The sequence below is a fragment of the Solanum tuberosum genome, unplaced genomic scaffold (genome assembly GCF_000226075.1).
Source record: "Solanum tuberosum cultivar DM 1-3 516 R44 unplaced genomic scaffold, SolTub_3.0 scf00273, whole genome shotgun sequence".
Classification (NCBI taxonomy): Eukaryota; Viridiplantae; Streptophyta; class Magnoliopsida; order Solanales; family Solanaceae; genus Solanum; species Solanum tuberosum.
In genome coordinates, this window is record NW_006239195.1 from 623,781 (window position 1) to 647,814 (window position 24,034).

Consider the following 24,034-nt stretch of genomic DNA (forward strand, 5'->3'; position numbering starts at 1 on the left):
AATTCCTCCGATTAGCAGCCATACTTTTTCAATTGTGTTCATATTATTGTTGAAAATATAAACCTATACACATGTTAGTATTAATTATGTGTCTTGGTTTATGAAATACATGTGGTAACATTTTTGATGTTGTGAAAATGAAACATGCAAATTATTCAAATATATTCTTGTCATACATTGTTCCAATTACTAAAATGAGAAGAAAAATAAAACTAGAAATCAATTTTAGGCTGTAGCACGACTGCAATTGGGCTTCTTACAGAGTACTTTTTACTACTCCATTTCAAGAATCCTTGAACAATACCACTATTTGGGCTATTATCTCTTCTCGTAAACGTCACTTGGTATTTTAAATTCTGGTTCAACTTGGAAAATTTCAGTATAGAGGGCTTAACAGTCACGGAAACTCCGGGTGGTAAAGCTATTTCCACACTGTAAGATGATTTAGCTTCCCCGACATTAGTCACTGTTCTAGTATACGTCTGAGAAATGTCTCCAAGTGTGATGGAGAATGACGGATAATTTAGTTGTGCTTCAGGAATGTGTTTCACTGACCTACAATCCACTTTGCGTTGCATAAGGTTTCCCACCTGACGATTTGTGTAATTCAAACCGCACAGGTAAGGCAAGTAGTCCTTAAAATGAGTGTCGTAGATCAGTCCTGGATCATTAGCTTTTGATGGATTGACATGTCCTGCACCAATGGCAAAGATGTTAGCCGGAAGGAGCCTTTCATCTAAGATGGGATCGCTGGCGAAGTTCACTGTGTAAGCAGTTGTCATGATTGCTGATTTGATAGCTGCAGGGGACCAAGTCGGGTGTGTGCCTTTCAGCAATGCTGCTACTCCGCTGAGGTGAGGACAAGACATGGAGGTGCCTGATATAATGTTGAAGGTAGATTTTGTGTTCTTTTTGTTGTCAATGGAGGTAGGCCAAGCAGCAAGAATGTTAAGACCGGGACCAATAATATCAGGCTTCAAGATTCCAGGACTAGCTATGTTTGGTCCGCGAGAAGAAAATGCAGCAATCACTGGAGCATCTTTATCTCCGATTATTGTTCCTTGAAATGCAATTCTTGCAATTGGTTTCGACGTTGAGTTCATGTAGTCAAGAATTTCTAGTCCATCTTTGTAGGTAATATGCAGAGCTGGAAGGACATGAGGATCAGAAAACTTAGTGAAACCATCATCAGCGGTATTAAAGATGATCATACCAACACCTCCGGCATCCTTTACAGCTTGTCCTTTATCAATCCTGGAATAACCACCACCTGCCGAACAAACAACAATTTTGCCTTTAATTTCAGAGTCACTAAGTGTACCTGGTCCGCAATAAAGGCTGTCAAAGTCTGTTTCATTCCGTGAAGGATCATACAAAGGGGAAAATATCGAATTGTGACCCTTTGGATGAAATGCTGATTCCCCCTCGAGTATTTTTTGGTTTCCGAGCTTGACAGTGGCTTTGAGTTTCCTGTCAATAGAGCTTGCCCCTACTGTCAGAATCCACGGAGCTTCATTTGATAAGGTGCTTTCGTATGGACCCTCATTACCAGCAGAACAACTTACAAGAATACCTCTTTTTGTTGCACTGTATGCCCCGAGTGCAATGGGGTCTTCGTAGAACAACTTTCTGTTTCCACCAAGGGAAATAGATAGGATATCTACTCCATCATCAATAGCTGCATCCATGGCAGCTAGAACGTCACTGTCGGAGCAACCAAACGAATCACAGACCTTATAAATGGCCAAGTGAGCAAGAGGGGCAATCCCAACCGCGGTACCATTAGCATTACCATACACATTAGCACCTTTCACAAAACCCCCAGCAGCTGTGCTGGCGGTGTGTGTTCCATGTCCAACATCATCTATCAGTGAATCACTGTTTAGGAAAGTCCTCGCGCCAATGAGCTTGTTGTTGCACTTTGTAGTGAAGTTCGATTCACACTTTCCCTTCCATTTAGCAGGCGGAGGAGGCATTCCTTTGTCGCTAAATGAAGGATGGTCAGGTGAAATCCCGGTGTCCAAGACTCCAATGATCACACCTTTTCCATAGTTGGCATCCCTCCACAAGCCAATGTTCTGTTGCAAACCAAGAAAACTCGGAGTATGTGTAGTGTGTGGAAACAATATCCTCTGTTGCCACGCAGATATAAATCCCGGTGTCATCTCAATTTCCTTCACTTGCTTTGCTGACAATCTTGCAGCAAAACCTATTATCACATTGTGATATGAATATATCAACTGCGGCTTTTCATCTAAGCCAGCGGTTTCTATGGTCTTTGGCAAGAAAGACTTGTACCAGCTCTCCAAATCCATTCTTGACGATTGAGTGGAAATTTGACTTTCTGGTGATTCGACTTGAACTATGTACGTCTCCAAATCGCTCTGCATACTAGGCCATGAAAAACAAGCAAGTATACCAAAAATAACAAAAAATATTTTCATGGCTGCAAATGTGTTGAGAGAAAGGAAATTTGAACTGATGAATGATGTACACATAGAAAAGTGGAGTATATGTAGTACTACTCTGGCCCTTCAGTTTAATTTGATTGATAATCTTGTTTTATCAGTAGGACCCCTCTTGTTAATTAGTCTAATTAATTGCTTTCCTAGAAAGGATTAGTATTAATGACCACATGGCAAAGCTTGATCTCATAATGTTCTTAATTAAGAACAAATGTCCACTTGCAAAGCTGTAAGTTTTAACTACATGTTCGGCTATTTACATTTACAACTTGATGAATGATGACTGTTTCCATTGACAACCTTCTCTAGAATTTGTTATGTAACATCTTTTTTCTTGTTAAAATTATCCTTAGAGGATCGATTTCGACTTTTATGACCAATGTCCTGTTGTCTTTATCGACCAACACCCTTTGTGAAATGTAAATCAGCACGTAGTTAATTTCCTTAGGTAATTTTTGTCTAAAAATCGCGTGTTTTTAGTTGTTGGTTAAGTTTTTTTTGGACAAATTAAAAGAGGGGATTCAAAGTATTTTATTATCTTGTCAATTATTAGTAGTGATCTTATGAGTGGATCTCAAAGCAATTTCCTTTCAATTTTCATAGTCAATACAAAGACATGTGATGATAATGTGAAAGTCTTATCACATGTTGGGGGGGGGAGGGGGGAGGTTCGCTAGCTCGTTGCCTAATTGTTGAATCGAAGAAATGAGTTGGAAAAGAGTAAAAACGAAAACAAATAAGTGAAGATAATTTTAAAAGTATTTTTGTAAGGTAAAGGATGAACAACAGAGAGGAAATTAGAAATTTTGTTGTAGAAAAGATATTTTGAGAATTAGAAAAAATAAGGACAAATAAAATAGTAAAAACTTCAATATGGTCAACATCTTATTGCTTAATTTATATCCCAGGTGTGTTAATAATGGCAGACATACACTAACTTGAGCTGTGGTGGAATGGTTGAAAAAAATTCTATTGAAAATGTTGTCCCTACGAATGAGTCCTAGACACCAAGTGTTGAAAAATTCTGTTGAGAGTGCCGCTTTCTCGGCCTCAGAAATGGGTGTGCAATATGTGAAACTGATTTTATAAATAAATAACGACTTGTTTAGAAAAAAGATATAAAATTGATAATAAGTCATTGATAATTTAAAAAAAAATAATGATAACTACGCTATTTGCCCTATTGATCTAAGGCATCCGCCCGATTCCATATTTTTTCAAGTTCATCAGTAGTGATAGACTTTGAAATGCTTGAATAGTTACAAGTTACAACATAGTCTTTTTTTGTCAAACTAGATAATCTCCAACGTCTTATTTGTCTCTTTTTGTCTTTATTTGTTTGCTTTCATCCTACTACTTTATGTTAAACCGAATAATCTCCTACGTCTTATCTATCTCTTTTAGTCTTTACTTGTTTGCTTTCGTCCCACTTCTTTATGTTAAACTGAATAATCTCCCACGTATTATCTGTCTCTTTTGGTCTTCACTTGTTTGCTTTCGTTCCACTTCTTTCCAACTCATTTTTTCGGTTCAACAATTAGCTAGAGAGCCAGATCCCCCCACCCCCAGTGCTCACTCACTTCAACATAAAATATTATTTTTTTTGTCAAATTTGTCAACTTGGCACATTGTATTGCAAATAATTAGTGTATCCCGGCGCCATTCTCTCTTCTAATAGAATTTCAAACTAACATCACATGTCTTTGTTTTGAGATCTACTCATAAGATCACCTCTTCATCACTACTAATTCACAAGAAAATAAAATACTTTCAACTCACTCTTTAATTTGTCCAAACCAACTTAACTAACAATTGAAAACATTTGAATTTTCGACGAAAATTTTGGAGGGAATCCATCGGAAATTCCACATTTTTGACGAATGTCCTTCGGAAACTTTTGTCGAAAATTTGTTGTGTTTTTAATGCCAAAATGGACTAGTTTACATTCGACAAAGGGTGTTGGTTAATTAAGATAGCAGAGCAGGATAGTGATCATGAAAGTCGGAATTGAGTCACTAAAAATAGTTTTGACAAGATAGAGTGCTAATAACTTCTAGATAAGGTTTGTCAAAGTAAATTATCATTTTTTTTAAGTTCTCATTAAATGAGAACATTCATTATTCATCAAATTGTCATTGTCAATAGTCCAAGTGTAGTTTAACTTACAGCTTTGCAAGTAGAAAATTGTTCATAATTAAGAAGATGATTATGAGAATCAAGCTTTGCCATGTGGTCATTAAGACTAATCTTTTCTTGGAACTTGTTTAATTTAATTAATTAATTCACATTACCATCCTTTCCCTTTTTTCTCTTCTTTTTAAATTGTTACTTCAACTTTAGTTCTTTGATTCTCCCTTTTATATCATACAATAATTACTAATACTTTAATTAACAAGAGTAGTGGTAATGGTTAAACAATTCAAAAAACTTCCATTGGGAGTTTACCAAGTCTTGCACCTTCAATTTGTTGTTCTTTAATTTTTTTCCTTTAGGAATCGAACTTATGTCTAACGAGACATAAGTTGTGAGATATTATGATGCAAAAGTATAAACTTATGCCTCGCAAAAAAATTATTTACCTTGAGAGTAATAATTAAAGACCAACACAAAATATGAGAGGTATATTCAGCTCTAAGTCGCAAAATTGAGAGGTATATCAGACTCTTTTCCTTACTTTAATTAACAAGAGGGATGCTCTTGATTAAACAATCAAATATTTGCAAGGCCAGAACACACTATATATACAGGTTGTACACTAATGCAAAAATATCAAACTCCACTTTTACTAGTTCAAAGTTCCATTCTCCCAACAAATTGGCAGCTAGCCATGAAAATATTTTTTGTTATTTTTGGTATACTTGGTTGTTTTTCATGGCCTAGTATGCAGAGCGATTTGGAGACGTACATAGTACAAGTCGAATCTCCAGAAAGCCAAATTTCCACTCAATCGTCAAGAATGGATTTGGAGAGCTGGTACAAGTCTTTCTTGCCAAATACCATAGCAACTGCTGGCTCTGATGAAAAGCCGCGGTTGATATATTCATATCACAATGTGATCATAGGCTTTGCTGCAAGATTGTCAGTGAAGCAAGTGAAAGAAATGGAGAAGAAACAGGGCTTTATATCTGCGTTGCCTCAGAGGATATTGTCTTTGCACACTACACATACTCCGAGTTTTCTTGGATTGCAACAGAACATTGGCTTGTGGAGGGATGCTAATTATGGAAAAGGTGTGATCATTGGAGTCTTGGACACCGGGATTGCCCCTGACCATCCTTCATTTAGCGACAAAGGAATGCCTCCTCCGCCTGCTAAATGGAAGGGCAAGTGTGATTGAATTTCACTAAAAAGTGTAACAACAAGCTCATTGGTGCGAGGACTTTCCCATTAGGCAGTGATTCACCGATAGATGATTTTGGACATGGTACACACACCGCCAGCACAGCTGCTGGTGGTTTTGTGAAAGGTGCCAATGTGAATGGTTATGCTAAAGGCACTGCTGTTGGGATTGCCCCGCTTGCTCACCTGGCCATGTATAAGGTCTGTCAACCGTTTGGTTGCGCTGACAGTGACATTCTAGCTGCCATGGATGCAGCTATTGATGATGGAGTAGATATCCTATCTATTTCCCTTGGTGGAAGTAGCAGGTCATTCTATGAAGACCCCATTGCACTCGGGGCGTACAGTGCAGCACAAAGAGGTATTCTTGTAAGTTGCTCTGCCGCTAATAATGGTCCATATGAAAGCACCTTATCAAACGATGCTCCGTGGATTATGACAGTAGGTGCAAGCACTCTTGACAGGAAACTCAAGGCCACTGTTACACTCGGAAACCAAAAAGTATTCGAGGGTGAATCAGCATTTCATCCAAATGATCACAATTCAGCATTTTCCCCTTTGTTTGATCCTTCACTGAATGCAACTGACTTTGATAGCCCTTATTGCGGAAGTGGTACTCTGAATGACCCTGAAATTAAAGGAAAAATTGTTGTGTGCATGGTAGGGGGTGGTTATTCCATGACTCAAAAAGGACAAGCCGTAAAAGATGCAGGAGGTGTTGGTATGATTGTCGTTAGTACAGCTGATTATGGTTTCACTATGTTTGCCGAAGCTCACGTCCTTCCAGCTCTGTATATTACCTACAAAGACGGAATGGAAATTCTTGACTACATGAACACAACATCAAAACCAACAGCAAAAATTTTGTTCCAAGGAACAATAATCGGAGATAAAGATGCTCCAGTGGTTGCTGCATTTTCTTCTCGTGGACCAAGCTACGCTAGTCCTGGAATCTTGAAACCAGATATTATTGGTCCCGGTGTAAACATTATTGCTGCTTGGCCTACCTCCGTTGAAAACAAAACAAACACAAAGTCTACGTTCAACATTATATCAGGCACCTCCATGTCTTGTCCTCACCTCAGTGGAGTAGCAGCATTGCTGAAAAGCAAACACCCCACTTGGTCCCCTTCAGCTATCAAATCAGCAATCATGACAACCGCTTACACAGTGAACTTCGCCAATGATCCCATCTTAGATGAAAGGCTCCTTCCGGCTAACATCTTTGCTATTGGTGCAGGACATGTCAATCCATCAAGAGCTAATGATCCAGGGCTAATCTACGACACCCAATTTAAGGACTACCTGCCTTACCTGTGTGGTTTGAATTACACAAATCGACAGGTGGGCAACCTCCTTCAACGCAAAGTGGATTGTAGGGAAGTGAAAAGCATTCCTGAAGCACAACTAAATTATCCTTCATTCTCCATCACATTCGGAGAAGTTTCTCAGACATATACAAGAACTGTGACTAACGTCGGGGAAGCTAAGTCATCTTACAGTGTGGAAGTAGCTTCACCACCCGGAGTTTCCGTGATTGTCAAGCCTTCTACTATGAAATTCTCCAAGTTGAACCAGAAGTTGAAATACCAAGTGACGTTTACGAAAAGAGTCAACAGTACAAACGGCGGTGTTATTCAAGGATTCTTGAAATGGACTAGTAAGAAGCACTCAGTAAGAAGCCCAATTGCTGTTATGCTAGAGTCTACAATTGGTTTCTAGTTTTATGTTTCTGTATTCTGATTTTAGTAATTGAAACAATGTATTATGTTAGTGGTTCCAATAGATGTTGAATAATAAGTGACAAAGTATTCACAAGTTACATTTTCATCACTTGTACGAGTTTCACAATATCAAAATGTTAAGTACTACATGAATTTGTACCAAGAAAAGGGCAGCTCAGCGCACTAAGCCCTCTCTATATGAGAGTCTAGGGAAGGGCCGGACCACAAGGATCTATTGTACGCAGTCTTATCATTCATTTCTACAAGGGGCTTTCTCCATGGCTCTAACCCGTGAACTCCTGGTCAAAAAAGCAGCAACTTTACATGAATTAGTACAAATAGTTCTAATTCCAAAATTACTGAATACATAGTTTAACCCCTGAGCTTGTAATTAAATCTCTCTGACATATCCCTCCTTCACGGGTATCACTTTACACACCAAACATTTCACGAAGTGTATCTAGTATACACCACTTAAGCTACATGACGCTCACACGTTCTATACATAAAAAGGAGAGTGAATGCAAAACAAATTGTTGAAAATGAAGGCAAACTCTTAGTATAACTTTTTAAAGTGAGGTATATATAAAGGGGATGTAAGGGTTCTTCCTAGTTTTGTATAGAACCGAACCCATCGCCAAGGGCAGAGGTAGAAGCTCAAATACGGATTCGATCTAGTAGCTTTTGGTCCAACAATATATTTGTAAAACTTGTTATTTAGAACCTAGTTTTTAGCTATTGAAGTCGTCCTTTTAAAACACACAATCTATAAAATTGAAATCTTAACTCCACTTTTGGTCATCACCACCGTGTGAATCAATGGCGAAATCAGAATTTTCACTAAGAGGATTCAAAAAAAAAATGTTAAGTGATTTTCCAATGGACCTTCCCTCGGAAATCCCAATAGACCTTTCTCACAAATTTCCATCTGAAATTCACATATCTTAATGCCAAACTGTGTACTAATTTACATTCCATAAAGGGTGTTGATCGACTAAGACAAAAGGACGGTCATCATAAAAGCTGAATCCGATCCTCTAAGGACTGTTTTGACAAGTAAAAGGTGTTAGTAACTTCTAGAGTAGCTTTGCAAATACAAATTCGTTTCTTAATTAAGAAGATTATGAGAATCAAGCTTTGGCGTATGGTCATTAATACTAATCATTATTAGGAAAACGTGCAATTAGTACCAAACCGCGTTCTAACTAACATTCTATAAAGGGTGTTTGTTGATTAAGACAACAAGATAATGGTCATTAAAATGATAATCGATAACTGATTTAACAAGTAAAAGATATTGAAGGCTTCTGGAGCATGTTTGTCAAATCAAATTACCAGAATTAGAAGTTCTTAATTAAAACAATCACCATTAATCAAATTGGCAATACCCCAAATGTAGTTAAACTATCAGCTTTACAAGTGGACATTTGTTCTTAATTAAGAAGTAGTTTATGAGAATTAAGCTTTGCTACATGGTCATTAACACTAATTATTTCTAGGAAAATGTTCAATTAGACTAACTAATTCACATTCCCATCTTTTCCTTCTTATTTCTTTCTTAATTGCTCCTTCAACTTTCCTTCTTTTAACACACAATAATACTTTATTAAACAATCAAATATTTGCAAGGCCAGAGTACACTATAAATACTAGTAGTACTCACAATGCAAAAACATCAAACTCAACTTTCCTAAGTGTACATCATTAGTTCAACACATTTGCAACAATGAAAATATTTTTTGTTATTTTTGCTATACTTGCTTGTTTTTCATGTCCTAGTATGCAGAGCGATTTGGAGACTTACATAGTTCAAGTCGAATCACCAGAAAGCCAAATATCCACTCAACCGTCAAGAATGGATTTTGAGAGCTGGTACAAGTCTTTCATGCCAAAGACCATAGAAGCCGCTGGTTCAGATGAAAAGCCACGGTTGATATATTCATATCAGAATGTTATAATAGGCTTTGCTGCTAGATTGTCAGCGCAGCAGGTCAAGGAAATGGAGAAGAAACCAGGTTTTATATCTGCGAGGTCTCAGAGGATATTGTCCTTGCACACTACACATACTCCGAGTTTTCTTGGATTGCAACAGAACGTTGGCTTGTGGAGGGATGAAAACTATGGAGAAGGTGTGATCATTGGATTATTGGACTCCGGGGTTACCCCTGACCATCCTTCATTTAGCGACGAAGGAATGCCTCCTCCACCAGCTAAATGGAAGGGCAAGTGTGAATCGAACTTCACTGCAAAGTGTAACAACAAGCTCATTGGCGCAAGGTCCTACATAGAAGACAAACATTCGCCAATAGATGATGATGGACATGGCACACACACCTCAAGCACAGCTGCAGGAAATTTTGTGAAAGGTGCCAATGTATATGGGAACGCTAAAGGCACTGCAGTTGGGATTGCCCCTCATGCTCACCTGGCCATTTATAAGGTCTGTACTGATGGATGCTTGGAAAGTGACGTTTTAGCTGGCATGGATGAAGCAATTGATGATGGAGTAGATATCATGTCCCTTTCCCTGGGTGGAGCTAGCAGGTCATTCTATGATGATGCAATTGCACTCGGGGCATACAGTGCAGCAAAAAGAGGTATTCTTGTAAGTTGCTCTGCGGGTAATGGTGGTCCATCCGATAGCACTTTATCAAACGAAGCTCCATGGATTCTGACCGTAGGTGCAAGCACTATTGACAGGGAACTTAAGGCCACTGTTATGATCGGAAACCAAAAACTATTCGAGGGTGAATCAGCATTTAGTCCTAAGGTTCCCATTTTGGAATTTTTCCCTTTGATTGATCCTTCACTGAGTAAACTCAACTTTTATAGCCCTTATTGCAAACCAGGTACTCTGAATGATCCTAAAATTAAAGGCAAAATTGTTATGTGCAAGTTAGGGAATGTTGCACCGGTTGAAAAAGGACAAGCTGTAAAGGATGCCGGAGGTGTTGGCATGATTGTCTATAATATCCAAAAGTATGGTTTCACTACCTTTTCCGATCCTCACGTCCTTCCAGCTCTGTCTATTACATACCAAGACGGAATGGAAATTCTTGACTACATGAACTCAACATCAGAACCAACTGCAAGAATTTTGTTCCATGGCACAATAATCGGAGATAAAGAAGCTCCGGTAGTTGCTGCATATTCTTCTCGCGGACCAAGCTTAGCTAGTCCTGGAATCTTGAAGCCTGATATAATTGGTCCCGGTAATAACATTCTTGCTGCTTGGCCTACCTCTGTTGACTACGACAAACACACAAAAGCTACCTTCAATATTATACAGGGCACCTCCATGTCTTGTCCTCACCTCAGTGGAGTAGCAGCATTGCTGAAAAGCGCACACCCCACTTGGTCCCCTTCAGCTATCAAATCAGCAATCATGACAACCGCTAACACACTGAACCTCGCCAATGTTCCCATCTTAGATGAAAGGCTCCTTCCGGCTGACATCTTTGCCATTGGTGCAGGACATGTCAATCCATCGAGAGCTAATGATCCAGGACTAATCTACGACACCCCAGTTAAGGACTACCTGCCTTACCTGTGCGGTTTGAATTACACAAATCAACAGGTGGGAAGCATCGTTAAACACAAAGTGGATTGTAACAAAGTGAAACACATTCCTGAAGCTCAACTAAACTATCCTTCATTCTCCATCAAATTTGGGGAGAGTTCTCAGACATATACAAGAACAGTGACTAACATCGGGGAAGCTAATTCATCTTACAGTGTGGAAATAGATTCCCCACCCGGAGTCACTGTGATTGTTAAGCCCTCTACTCTGAAATTCTCCCAGTTGAACCAAAAGTTGAAATACCAAGTGACGTTTACGAGAAGAGATAATAGCACAAACAGTGGTATTGCTCAAGGATTCTTGAAATGGAGTTGGAAGAAGTACTCTGTAAGAAGCCCAATTGCAGTTGTGCTACAACCTACAATTGGTTTTTAGTTTTATATTTCTTCTCATTTTAGTAATTGGAACAATGTATGACAAGACTATATGTTCGTGGTTTCAATAAAAACCATTGAATAATTTGTTACATTAAAGGGCAGCTTGGTACACTAAGTCTCCGCTATGTGTGAGTCTAGGGAAGGACCGGACTACAGGAACTATCGTATATATATGCAGCCTTACCCTGCAGTTCTATAAAGGCTGAAGACATAGCTTAACACCTGAGCTTGTTGTCAAATCTCTTTGACATATCCCTCTTTCACGAGCATCACTTTATACGTCAAACGTTTCACAAAGTGTATCTAATATGCACCACTTAAGCTACGCGACACTCGCACATTCTACACATAAAAAAAAGGAGAGCGAATGCAAAAAAAAAATTGTGTCAGAAACTTCATATGGATGACACAAGTCCAACTTTTACATATTTTATGTTTTTGGGAAATAATTATCATTTCAATTTTTGTTCTCTCTTCTCTTTTTTTCCCATCCAGCTTCCGCTACCCGTATTAGGATCCCTCTTAATCCAAATTTGTATTGCGCTTTCTAATAAAGGCTACTCCATAATCAGAACTCGAACCCGTGACCTCTTACTTAAGATGAAGAAGGACTTACCACAACCCTTTGGATCTTTTTCTTGGTCCGAATCTTGAAAATGAAGGCAGTTTCTTTATAAGTATACATTCCACAAAGGGTGTTGATCGATTAAGACAAAAGAATGGTGATTATGAAAGTCGAATCCAATCTGCAAAGGATAGTTTTGACAAGTTAAAGGCATTAATAACTTCTAGAGAAGGTTTATCAAAGGATCAAAGCAAATTACCAAAAATATTTTTAAAAAATCTCAATGGAAACAGTATCATTCATCAAAATGTCAATGTCAACAGCCCAATATTTAGTTAAACTTGTAGCTTTGCAAATATGTTCTTAATTAAGAAGTTTATGAGAATTAAGCTTTGGCATATTGTCATTAATACTAATCATATCTAGGAAAACGTGCAATTAGTGCCAAACCGCATTCTAACTAACATTCCAGAAAGGGTGTTAAGTCGATTAAGACAACAGGACGATGGTCATCAAAATAAAAATCGATTAACCGCTTTAACAAGTAAAAGATGTTAAAAGCTTCTAGAGCAAGTTTGTCAAATCAAATTACCAAAAAGAATTTTAAATTCACTAAAATGTCAATAAACCAAATATAGTTAAACTTACAGCTTTGCAAGTAGACAGTTGTTCTTAATTAAGAAGAAGTTTATGAGAATTAAGCTCTGAGATGTGGTCATTAACACTAATCATTTCTAGGAAAAGGTTCAATTTGACTAACTAATTTCTTTCTTAATTGCTCCTTCAACTTTAGTTCTTTTATCACAGAATAATACTTTATTAAACAATCATATATTTCCAAGGCCAGAGCACAGTACAAATACTAGTAGTACACATAATGCAAAAACATCAAACTCCCAACACATTTGCAACAATGAAAATATTTTTTGTTATTTTTGCTATACTTGCTTGTTTTTCATGCCCTAGTATGCAGAACGATTTGGAGATGTACATAGTTCAAGTCGAATCTCCAGAAAGCCAAATTTCCACTCGATCATCAAGAATGGATTTGGAGAGCGGGTACAAGTCTTTCATGCCAAAGACCATAGAAACTGCTGACTCAGATGGAAATCCATGGTTGATATATTCGTATCATAATGTTATCATAGGCTTCGCTGCAAGATTGTCAGCGAAACAGGTGAAGGAAATGGAGAAGAAACCAGGCTTTATATCTGCGTGGCCTCAGAGGATATTGTCCTTGAACACTACCCATACTCCGAATTTTCTTGGACTGCATCAGAACGTTGGCTTGTGGAGGGATGCCAACTATGGAAAAGGTGTGATCATTGGAGTCTTAGACACCGGGATTACCCCTGACCATCCTTCATTTAGTGACGAAGGAATGCCTCCTCCGCCTGCTAAATGGAAGGGCAAGTGTGAATTGAATTTCACTAAAAAGTGTAACAACAAGCTCATTGGTGCAAGGAATTTTCCAATAAGCAGTGATTCACCGATAGATAATGACGGACATGGCACACACACCTCCAGCATAGCTGCAGGAAGTTTTGTGAAAGGTGCCAATGTATATGGGAACGCTAAAGGCACTGCGGTTGGTATTGCCCCTCTAGATCACCTGGCCATTTATAAGGGATAAAGGACAAGCTGTAAAGGATGCCGGAGGTATTGCCATGATTATCTATAGTTTCCCTGAGTATGGTTTCACTACGTCTGCTGATGCTCACGTCCTTCCAGCTCTGTTTATTACATACAAAGACGGAATTGAAATTCTTGACTACATGAACTCCACAATTAAACCAATTGCAAGAATTTCATTCCAAGGATCAATAATCGGAGATAAAGATTCCCCTGTGGTTGCTGTATTTTCTGCTCGTGGACCAAGCTACGCTAGTCCTGGTATCTTGAAGCCTGATATAATTGGTCCCGGTCTTAATATTCTTGCTGCTTGGCCTACCTCCGTTGACTACAACAAACACACAAAATCTACCTTCAATATTCTATCAGGCACCTCCATGTCTTGTCCTCACCTCAGTGGAGTAGCAACATCGTTGAAAAGTACACACCCGACTTGGTCCCCTGCAGCTATCAAATCAGCAATCATGACAACCGCTAACACACTGAACGTCGCCAATGATCCTTTCTTAGATGAAAGGCTCCTTCCGGCTAACATCTTTGCCATTGGTGCAGGACATGTCAATCCATCAAGAGCTAATGATCCAGGACTAATCTACGACACCTTGTTAAAAGACTACCTGCCTTACCTGTGCGATTTGAATTACACAAATCAACAGGTGGGAAGCATCGTGCAACACAAAGTGAATTGTAAAAAAGTAAAACACATTCCTGAAGCTCAATTAAATTATCCTTCATTCTCCATCAAATTCGGGGAGAGTTCTCAGACATATACAAGAACAGTGACTAACGTCAGGGAAGCTAAATCATCTTACACTGTGGAAATAGATTCCCCATCCGGAGTCACTGTTATTGTTAAGCCCTCTACTCTAAAATTCTCCAAGTAACCAGAAGTTGTAATACCAAGTGACGTTTACGAGAAGAGATAATAGCACAAATAGTGGTATTAGTCAAGGATTCTTGAAATGGAGTAGTAAGAAGCCCAATTGCAGTTATCCTACAGCCTACAATTGGTTTCTAGTTTTATATTTCTTCTCATTTTTTTAGTAATTGGAAGAATGTATAACAAGACTCTGGTTGTTGGTTTCAATAGAAAGCAGTGAATACTATGAGACAAAAGTACTCAGTTTCACAATTTCAAAAATGTTACTACATGAATTAGTACCCCTAAAAGGGCAGCTTGGTGCACTAAGCTCTCTCTATGAGCGAGTCTGGAAAAGAGACGGAGTAGAAGGATCTATTGTACGCAGCTTTGTCGTGCATTTCTGCAAGGGGCTATTTCCATGACTCAAACCCGTGACCTTCTGGTCACATGGCAGCAAACTTTACATAAACTAGTTCAAATAGTGATAGTTCCAAAATTGTTCTTGTAAGTTCTATAAAGGCTGAATACATAGTTTAACCTCTGAATTTTTAAGAGATAAGTATTGAAAACACCCCTAAACTTGGCGTGAATTATTACTTTAGTCCTCCAACTATTGATAGCTTTATAAACACTGCCTACTTCAAACTACTCATACAAGACTCATATTTTATTATTCGTATTTTCTTTATGAAATGAGGTTAGGGTCGAGAGATGATTTCATGAAAATTGATTACAAATATTCCTTTCTTATTAATTATGTTCAAATTACTTTATTATGATTTCAGAACTTGGATTATTGGTTTGTGAATTGCCTCATATGATTTTGAAAAGGGTTTTTCAGTATAAATAATGAATTTGGGAATCTATGAGTCTTTCAAAGCTTCAGTTTAAAATAATGAGCGAAGGATAATGTTTCTGTCCCCGTTGATTGTTAATGATATTGCATTTTTATGTTGTCTTGTAACTAGGAAAGACTTGGATGATGGTATTGAACATAATGTTTTAACATAAATGTGTCTTTGGTTTTCAAAGGATGACTAAGAGTTTTAAATAGCTAATTATACCTTTCGGCATGGTTACAATGACTTGCAGGTCTTGGTATGGCGATACTAATGGAAATATGTCTTATTCAGATAACTTTCAAGTCACTCTTTGTCCAAAATTCTCTTCTCAACTTCACTCGAAGAAAATTACCAATTTATTTTTCAAAAAAATCTCAATGGAAACAGTCATCATTCATCAAAATGTCAATGTCAATAGCCCAATATTCAGTTAAACTTGTTGCGTTGCAAATACAAATTTGTTCTTAATTAAGAAGAAGTTTATGAGAATCAAGGTTTTTGCGTATGGTCATTAATATTAATGATTTCTAGGAAAGCGTGCAATTAGTGTCAAATTGTCTGCTAACTGACATTCCAAAAAGGGTGTTTATCGATTAAGACAACAGGACAATGTGATCAATAAAATCAAAATCGATTCACCGCTTTAACAAGTAAAAGGTTCTAGGCCAGGTATGTCAAATCAAATTACCAAAAAAGAACTTAAGTTCTCAATGAAAACAATCATCATTCATCAAACTGTCAATAGGCCAAATGTAGTAAAACTTATAGCTTTGCAAGTGGAGATTTGTTCTTAATTAAGAAGTAGTTTATGAGAATCAAGTTTTGATACATGGTCATTAACACTAATCATTTCTAGGAAAATGTTCAATTAGACTAACTAATTCACATCACCATCCTTTCCTTTTTATTACTTTCTTAATTACTGCTTCAACTTTAGTTCCTTAAACACACAATACTACTTTATTAAACAATCAAATATTTGCAAGGCCAGAGCTCACTATAAGTACTAGTAGTATACATAATGCAAAAATATCAAACTCCACTTTCCTAAGTGTACATCATTAGTTCAACACATTTGCAACAATGAAAATATTTTTTGTTATTTTTGCTATACTTGCTTGTTTTTCATGTCCTAGTATGCAGAGCGATTTGGAGACGTACATAGTTCAAGTCGAATCACCAGAAAGCCAAATTTCCACTCAATCGTCAAGAATGGATTTGGAGAGCTGGTACAAATCTTTCTTGCCAAAGACCATAGAAACCGCTGACTCAGAGGAAAAGCCACGGTTGATATATTCATATCATAATGTTATCATAGGCTTTGCTGCTAGATTGTCAGCGAAGCAAGTGAAGGAAATGGAGAAGAAACCAGGTTTTATATCTGCGTGGCCTCAGAGGATATTGTCCTTGCACACTACCCATACTCCGAGTTTTCTTCAATTGCAACAGAACGTTGGCTTGTGGAGGGATGACAAATATGGAAAAGGTGTGATCATTGGAGTCTTGGACACCGGGGTTACCCCTGACCATCCTTCATTTAGCGACGAAGGAATGCCTCCTCCACCTGCTAAATGGAAGGGAAAGTGTGATTCGAATTTCACTGCAAAGTGTAACAACAAGCTCATTGGCGCAAGGTCCTACATAGACGACAAACATTCGCCAATAGATGATGATGGACATGGCACACACACCTCCAGCACAGCTGCAGGAAATTTTGTGAAAGGTGCCAATGTGTATGGGAACGCTAAAGGCACTGCGGTTGGGATTGCCCCTCTTGCTCACTTGGCCATTTATAAGGTCTGTCAAGAATTTGGTTGCGCCGATGCTGACATTTTAGCTGGCATGGATGAAGCTATTGATGATGGAGTAGATATCCTGTCCCTTTCCCTGGGTGGACCTAGCAGGTCATTCTATGATGATCCAATTGCACTCGGGGCATACAGTGCCGCAAAAAGAGGTATTCTTGTAAGTTGCTCTGCCAGTAATGATGGTCCATCCAATGGAATCATATCAAACGAAGCTCCGTGGATTCTGACAGTAGGTGCAAGCACTATTGACAGAGAACTTAAGGCCACCGTTATGCTCGGAAACCAAAAACTATTCGTGGGTGAATCAGCATTTAGTCCTAAGGTTCCCATTTTGGATTTTTTCCCTTTGATTGATCCTTCACTGAGTAAACTCAACTTTTATAGCCCTTATTGCGAACCAGGTACTCTGAATGATCCTAAAATTAAAGGCAAAATTGTTGTGTGCAAGCTTGGGAATGCTGGCAATGTTGAAAAAGGACAAGCTGTAAAGGATGCCGGAGGAGTTGGTATGATTCTTGTTAGTATCCCTGAGCTTGGTTTCACCAAGTTAGCCGATCCTCACGTCCTTCCAGCTCTGTTTATTACATTCAATGACGGAACGGAGATCCTTCAATACATGAACTCAACATCAGAACCAACTGCAAGAATTTTGTTCCATGGAACAATAATCGGAGATAAAGAAGCTCCGGTGGTTGCTGCATATTCTTCTCGCGGACCTAGCAAAGCTACTCCTGGTATCTTGAAGCCTGATATAATTGGTCCCGGTAATAACATTCTTGCTGCTTGGCCTACCTCCGTTGACTACGTAAAACACACAAAATCTACCTTCAATATTATACAGGGAACCTCCATGTCTTGTCCTCACCTCAGTGGAGTAGCAGCATTGCTTAAAAGCACACACCCCACTTGGTCCCCTTCAGCTATCAAATCAGCAATCATGACAACCGCTAACACACTGAACCTCGCCAATGTTCCCATCTTAGATGAAAGGCTCCTTCCGGCTGACATCTTTGCCATTGGTGCAGGACATGTCAATCCATCGAGAGCTAATGATCCAGGACTAATCTACGACACCCCATTTGACGACTACCTGCCTTACCTGTGCGGTTTGAATTACACAAATCAACAGGTGGGAAGCATCGTGAAACACAAAGTGGATTGTAAGAAAGTGAAACACATTCCTGAAGCTCAACTAAATTATCCTTCATTCTCCATCGAATTCGGGGAGAGTTCTCAGACATATACAAGAACAGTGACTAACGTCGGGGAAGCTAAATCATCTTACACTGTGGAAATAGATTCCCCACCCGGAGTCACTGTGATTGTTAAGCCCTCTACTCTGAAATTCTCCCAGTTAAACCAGAAGTTGAAATATCAAGTGATGTTTACCAGAAGAGATAATAGCACAAACAGTGGCATTGCTCAAGGATTCTTGAAATGGAGCAGTAAGAAGTACTCCGTAAGAAGCCCAATCGCAGTTGTGCTACAACCTACAATTGGTTTCTAGTAATTGGAACAATGTATAACAAGACTATGTTAGTGGTTTCAATAGAAACTGTTGAATAGTAAGTGACAAAAGTATTCACATCATATTTTCATGTTACATTTTCACAATATCAAAAATGTTACTACATGAACTTGTTGTCAAGTCTCTTTCACATATATATGTCCTTCAACATTTTACACGTCAAATGTTCACAAAGCGTATCTAATATATGTCACTTTAGCTACGCGAGCTCTACACAGAGAAAATGAGAATATATGCAAGAACATGTGTCAAAAGTTTCATATAAAGTGTACGCAAACCTTACCACTTGCTTGTGGAGGCAGATAGGTTGTTGCTGAAAGACCCTCAGCTCAAGAGAAGCAAATCCAAATACAACGAAGAAGAAAACATAGCAACTAACAAAGAAAACAATGCAAAGCCTACAAAAAAGAAACAAAAACAACAAAATAGTGCAGTAGTCAAAACACGAATAGAAGAGTACTCATTGTTCATATGAATGAGGTGAATGCAAAGTGACTCATCACACTTTGACGAGCACAATACCAACTATGAAATTGGTTAAGATTAGATGCTAGGTTGCTAATTTACATGTATATCTCTACTCCATTCCGATGTGTTAGGCTCGACCTTATCACCTTTAATTTATTCACTCTTTATGTATTGAGATTTGGAACTTATTTTTTTTTTATCATACTTCGGATATTTCATGTTATTACTTTTTGTAGCATATAATGTTTGGGAAATGCAAAGATTATCCAAAAAGTAAAGGTAGGTTCTTGGTTTAGGTGCAATGATGTTTGGATTAAACAAAATAAGAAGCACTCTTCTTCTCAATCTCACTTTCTCTCACATGAAATTATTGTTTCTACTAAACCAATAGGCAAAACCAACGTAAAATAAAAAAAAATAGGCAAAAGCTTGGGGACCAAGAGTGCACCAATTTTGCATGGAGGACTATTAGTGCTATATCATGGAAGTCGAAATCGATCTGTTAAGGATAGTTTTAACAAGAAAAAGGTGTTAATAACTTCTAGAAAAAGTTTGTCGAAGCAAAGTACCCTCTTTTTTATAATAAAGTTCTCAATGGGAACACTCATCTTTAGTCTAAATGTCAATGTCAATAGCCCAATCGGTAGTTAAACATGCAGCTTTGCAAGTGGAAAAATGTTTTTTTTTTTAATTAAAAAAGAAGATTGTGACAACCATTTCTAGGAAAAAATATCAAAAGGAGTGCTATTGATTAAACAATTCAAAAATCTTCCACTGCAGGACCAGACTACACTATATATAATAGTAGTACACACAAAGTAAAACATATCAAACTCCACTTTCCTAAATGTACATCATTAATTCATAGTTCCTTTTTCATACCACACTTGCAGCCATGGGAATCTTGAAAATATTTTTTGTTATTTTTGCTATACTTGCTTGTTTTTCATGTCCTAGTATGCAGAGCGATTTGGTGACGTACATAGTTCAAGTCGAATCTCCAGAAAGCCAAATTTCTACTCAATCGTCGAGAGTGGATTTGGAGAGCTGGTACAATTCTTTCTTGCCAAAGACCATAGCAACCGCTGGCTCAGATGAAAAGCCGCGGTTGATATATTCATATCAGAATGTGATGAAAGGCTTTGCAGCAAGATTATCAGCTGAGCAGGTGAAGGAAATGGAGAAGAAACCAGGCTTTATATCTGCGTGGCCTCAGAGAAAATTGTCTTTGCACACTACACGTACTCCGAGTTTTCTTGGATTGCAACAGAACGTTGGCTTGTGGAGGGATTCCAACTATGGTGAAGGTGTGATCATTGGTGTTTTAGACACCGGGATTTCACCTGACCATCCTTCATTTAGCGACGAAGGAATGGCTCCTCCGCCTGCTAAATGGAAGGGTAAGTGTGAATCGAACTTCACAACAAAGTGTAACAACAAGCTCATTGGTGCGAGGACTTTCCCAATAAGCAGTGATTCACCAATTGATGAGGATGGACATGGTACACACACAGCCAGCACAGCTGCAGGAAGTTTTGTGAAAGGTGCGAATGTGTATGGGAACGCTGAAGGCACTGCGGTTGGGATTGCCCCTCTTGCTCACCTGGCCATTTATAAGGTCTGTGATTCATCTGGTTGCGCCGACAGTGACATTCTAGCTGCCATAGATGCAGCTATTGATGATGGAGTAGATATCCTGTCCCTTTCCCTTGGTGGTAGCAGCATTCCATTCTATAATGATCCGATTGCACTCAGTGCCTATAGTGCAGCACAAAGAGGTATTCTTGTAAGTTGCTCTGCCGGTAATAGCGGTCCATATGATAGCACCTTATCAAATGAAGCTCCATGGATTCTGACAGTAGGTGCAAGCAATATTGACAGGAAACTCAAGGCCACTGTTACCCTCGGAAACCAACAATTATTCGAGGGCGAAACAGCTTTTCATCCAAAGGATCACAATTCAACATTTTCCCCTCTGTTTGATCCTTCACTGAATGCAACTGACTTTGAAAGACCTTACTGCGGACCAGATACTCTGAGTGACCCTGAAATTAAAGGCAAAATTGTTGTGTGCAAGGCAGGGGGTGGTATTCCCAGGATAGTAAAAGGAAAAACTGTAAAGGATGCCGGAGGTGCTGGCATGATTATCATTAGTACCGCTGATGATGGTTTCACTATACCTGCCGATGCTCACGTCCTTCCGGCTCTATATATTACCTACAAAGATGGAATGGAAATTCTTGACTACATGAACTCAACGTCAAAACCAATTGCAAAAATTGCATTTCAAGGAACAATAATTGGGGATAAAGATGCTCCGGTGGTTACTGCATTTTCTTCTAGGGGACCAAGTATAGCTAGTCCTGGAATCTTGAAGCCTGATATTATTGGTCCCGGTCTTAACATTCTTGCTGCTTGGCCTACCTCCATTGACAACAAAACAAACACAAAGTCTACCTTCAACATTATATCGGGCACTTCCATGTCTTGTCCACACCTCAGTGGAGTAGCAGCATTGCTGAAAAGCACACTACCCGACTTTGGTCCCCTGCAGCTATCAAATCAGCAATCATGACAACTGCTAACACAGTGAACCTCGCCAATGATCCCATCTTAGATGAGAGGCTCCTTCCGGCTAACATCTTCGCAATCGGTACAGGACATGTCAATCCATCGAGAGCTAATGATCCAGGACTAATCTACGACACCGAATTGAAGGACTACCTGCCTTACCTCTGCGGTTTGAATTACACAAATCGACAGGTGGGAAATCTCCTGCAACGCAAAGTGGATTGTAAGGAAGTGAAACACATTCCTGAAGCACAACTAAATTATCCTTCATTCTCCATCGCACTAGGAGAAATTCCTCAGACTTATACGAGAACAGTGACTAACGTCGGGGAAGCTAAATCATCTTACAGTGTGGAAATAGCTTCCCCACCCGGAGTCTCTGTGATTGTTAAGCCCTCTACTCTGGAATTCTCCCAGTTGGACCAGAAGTTGAAATACCAAGTGACATTTACGAAAAGAGATAATAGCCCAAACAGTGGCATTGCTCAAGGATTCTTGAAATGGAGTAGTAAGAAGTACTCAGTAAGAAGCCCAGTTGCAGTTGTGCTACAGCCTACAATTGGTTTCTAGTTTTATTTTCTTCTCATTTTAGTAATTGGAACAATGTATAACAAGCCTATGTTAGTGGTTCCAATAGAAACTGTTGAATTATAAGTGACAAAAGTATTCACATTATATTTGCATGTTACATTTTCATAATATCAAAAATGTTACCACATGAATCAGTACAAATAGTTATAAATTCCAAAATTGTTCATGTAAATTGTATAAAGGCTTAATACATAGACCACATAAGGAGACCAGGACCCCTTATCCCACCAATGTGGACTCCAACAACTCTGCAAGCCCAAGACTAGACATCTAGAGTATGGACAATATAAGCCGGAAGGCCCAACATCAGAAACAATGAATTGGGATGCGTTTTGCTCTAATATCATGTTAAAGAAATGGGGGCCTGACTTTATCCAAAAACTAGATCATGAGGGAAGGATTGCCCCAAACTATAAAAAGAGAACAAGGACCCCTTATCCAACCGACGAGGGACTCCAACAGCTATGTGACGCTCGCATGTTCTACACATATAATAGGAGAGCGAATGCAAAAAAAAAAATTATGTTGGAAGCTTCATTTAGTTGCACATGTACAACTTTTTATATTGTCATTCTTTCGGGGAATCATTTTCATTTAAATTTTCTATTCTCTTCTCTCTATTAGTTTGTTTCCCAACTTGTGTCCAGTCACTTCCATACTCAAAGCTTGAACCCGAAACCTCTAGTTAAGAATAAAGGAGTACTTCTCACTCCACCACAACTTTTATTTGGTTGTTCTCTTGTCTCTTTCGTTTCATCTCTTTGTTTCCTGCACTCATCTTTCCGAGTAATTGTTCTATAAACAGGGTCCTTTTGTGGGATGAATTCTTAATGTTAAAGGGTGAATTCTTTACATAACTTCTGAAAGTGAAGCATATATAAAGGGGAACAATAAGAGATCGAGACGGATCCAAAATATAAATTTAATGGATTTAATTCTCTTGCATCGTTCAAACTTTTGATATTTTAATAATTTTTTTACATATATATATCTATACCATATACAAAAGTTATGAGTTCAAATGAGCCCACGACTAAAAGTCTATTCACCCGTAGGGTTAAATCTTCAGCTCAAATTCTCTATGAGTTAAGATTCTACTAAATATCAACAACATACCCAATGTAATTCCAGACTCGAAAAGGGTAGAGCGTAAACAGACCTTGTCCTTATGGTTATTTCCTATAGATCCTCGACTCAAGGATTCTACTAAATAAGTATAAATATTAAATTCCAAACTTATTAATTAGCATTTAAAAATATTATCCTAAAATCTCGAACTCATAAAGTTTAAATTCTGGCTTCGCTTCTGAGCCGTGGACAGAGGTCGGACAATGGTGGTCCAGGGACGGAGCAAAGTAATGATTCGAATAACAAAATCAGTTAAAACTCAAAACTCACCAGCAATAATCATCAAAATATCTGAATTAGCAAAAAAAAAAACAGACACGAAGGAAACTTTTTTCTTCCATTAAAGTGAAAAATTAAGCAGAAAATGGGGAAAATGAGATTCAATTTTACCTCGAATTTCATAACAGTTTGGCGTCGAGAATTTGTGTGTTCATACTTTCTCCTCTATTTTTTTTTTTAAAAAAAAATCCCCAATTTGTTCATTTGGAAGTGTAATTGATTTGGGGAAAAAAAAGTTGAAAACTTGATTTTATTTTATTTTTGGAACATAGACC

General features: G+C 38.4%; 3 protein-coding genes and 3 pseudogenes across 3 annotated transcripts; 5 read left to right on the forward strand and 1 right to left on the reverse strand.

Annotated features, from left to right (window-relative positions):
• Positions 1-35: 35 nt before the first annotated feature.
• LOC102593058 (subtilisin-like protease SBT1.7) lies at positions 36-2,468 on the reverse strand. The gene has a single exon (XM_006358343.2). It carries the CDS (start codon positions 2,442-2,444, stop codon positions 213-215), a length of 2,232 nt encoding a protein of 743 aa, XP_006358405.1. The 5' UTR covers positions 2,445-2,468; the 3' UTR covers positions 36-212.
• Positions 2,469-5,204: 2,736 nt separating this feature from the next.
• LOC102593391 (subtilisin-like protease SBT1.7) lies at positions 5,205-7,657 on the forward strand (annotated as a pseudogene).
• A 1,597-nt stretch (positions 7,658-9,254) lies between these two features.
• On the forward strand, positions 9,255-11,483 carry LOC102593719 (subtilisin-like protease SBT1.7). The gene has a single exon (XM_006358344.1). The coding sequence runs from the start codon at positions 9,255-9,257 to the stop codon at positions 11,481-11,483; it is 2,229 nt and encodes a 742-aa protein (XP_006358406.1).
• A 1,480-nt stretch (positions 11,484-12,963) lies between these two features.
• LOC107062807 (subtilisin-like protease SBT1.7) lies at positions 12,964-14,700 on the forward strand (annotated as a pseudogene).
• Positions 14,701-16,402: 1,702 nt separating this feature from the next.
• Positions 16,403-18,701, forward strand: LOC102594039 (subtilisin-like protease SBT1.7). Its single transcript, XM_006358345.2, has one exon. The coding sequence runs from the start codon at positions 16,470-16,472 to the stop codon at positions 18,699-18,701; it is 2,232 nt and encodes a 743-aa protein (XP_006358407.1). The 5' UTR covers positions 16,403-16,469.
• Positions 18,702-19,936: 1,235 nt separating this feature from the next.
• Positions 19,937-22,460, forward strand: LOC102580222 (subtilisin-like protease SBT1.7; annotated as a pseudogene).
• Positions 22,461-24,034: the final 1,574 nt, after the last annotated feature.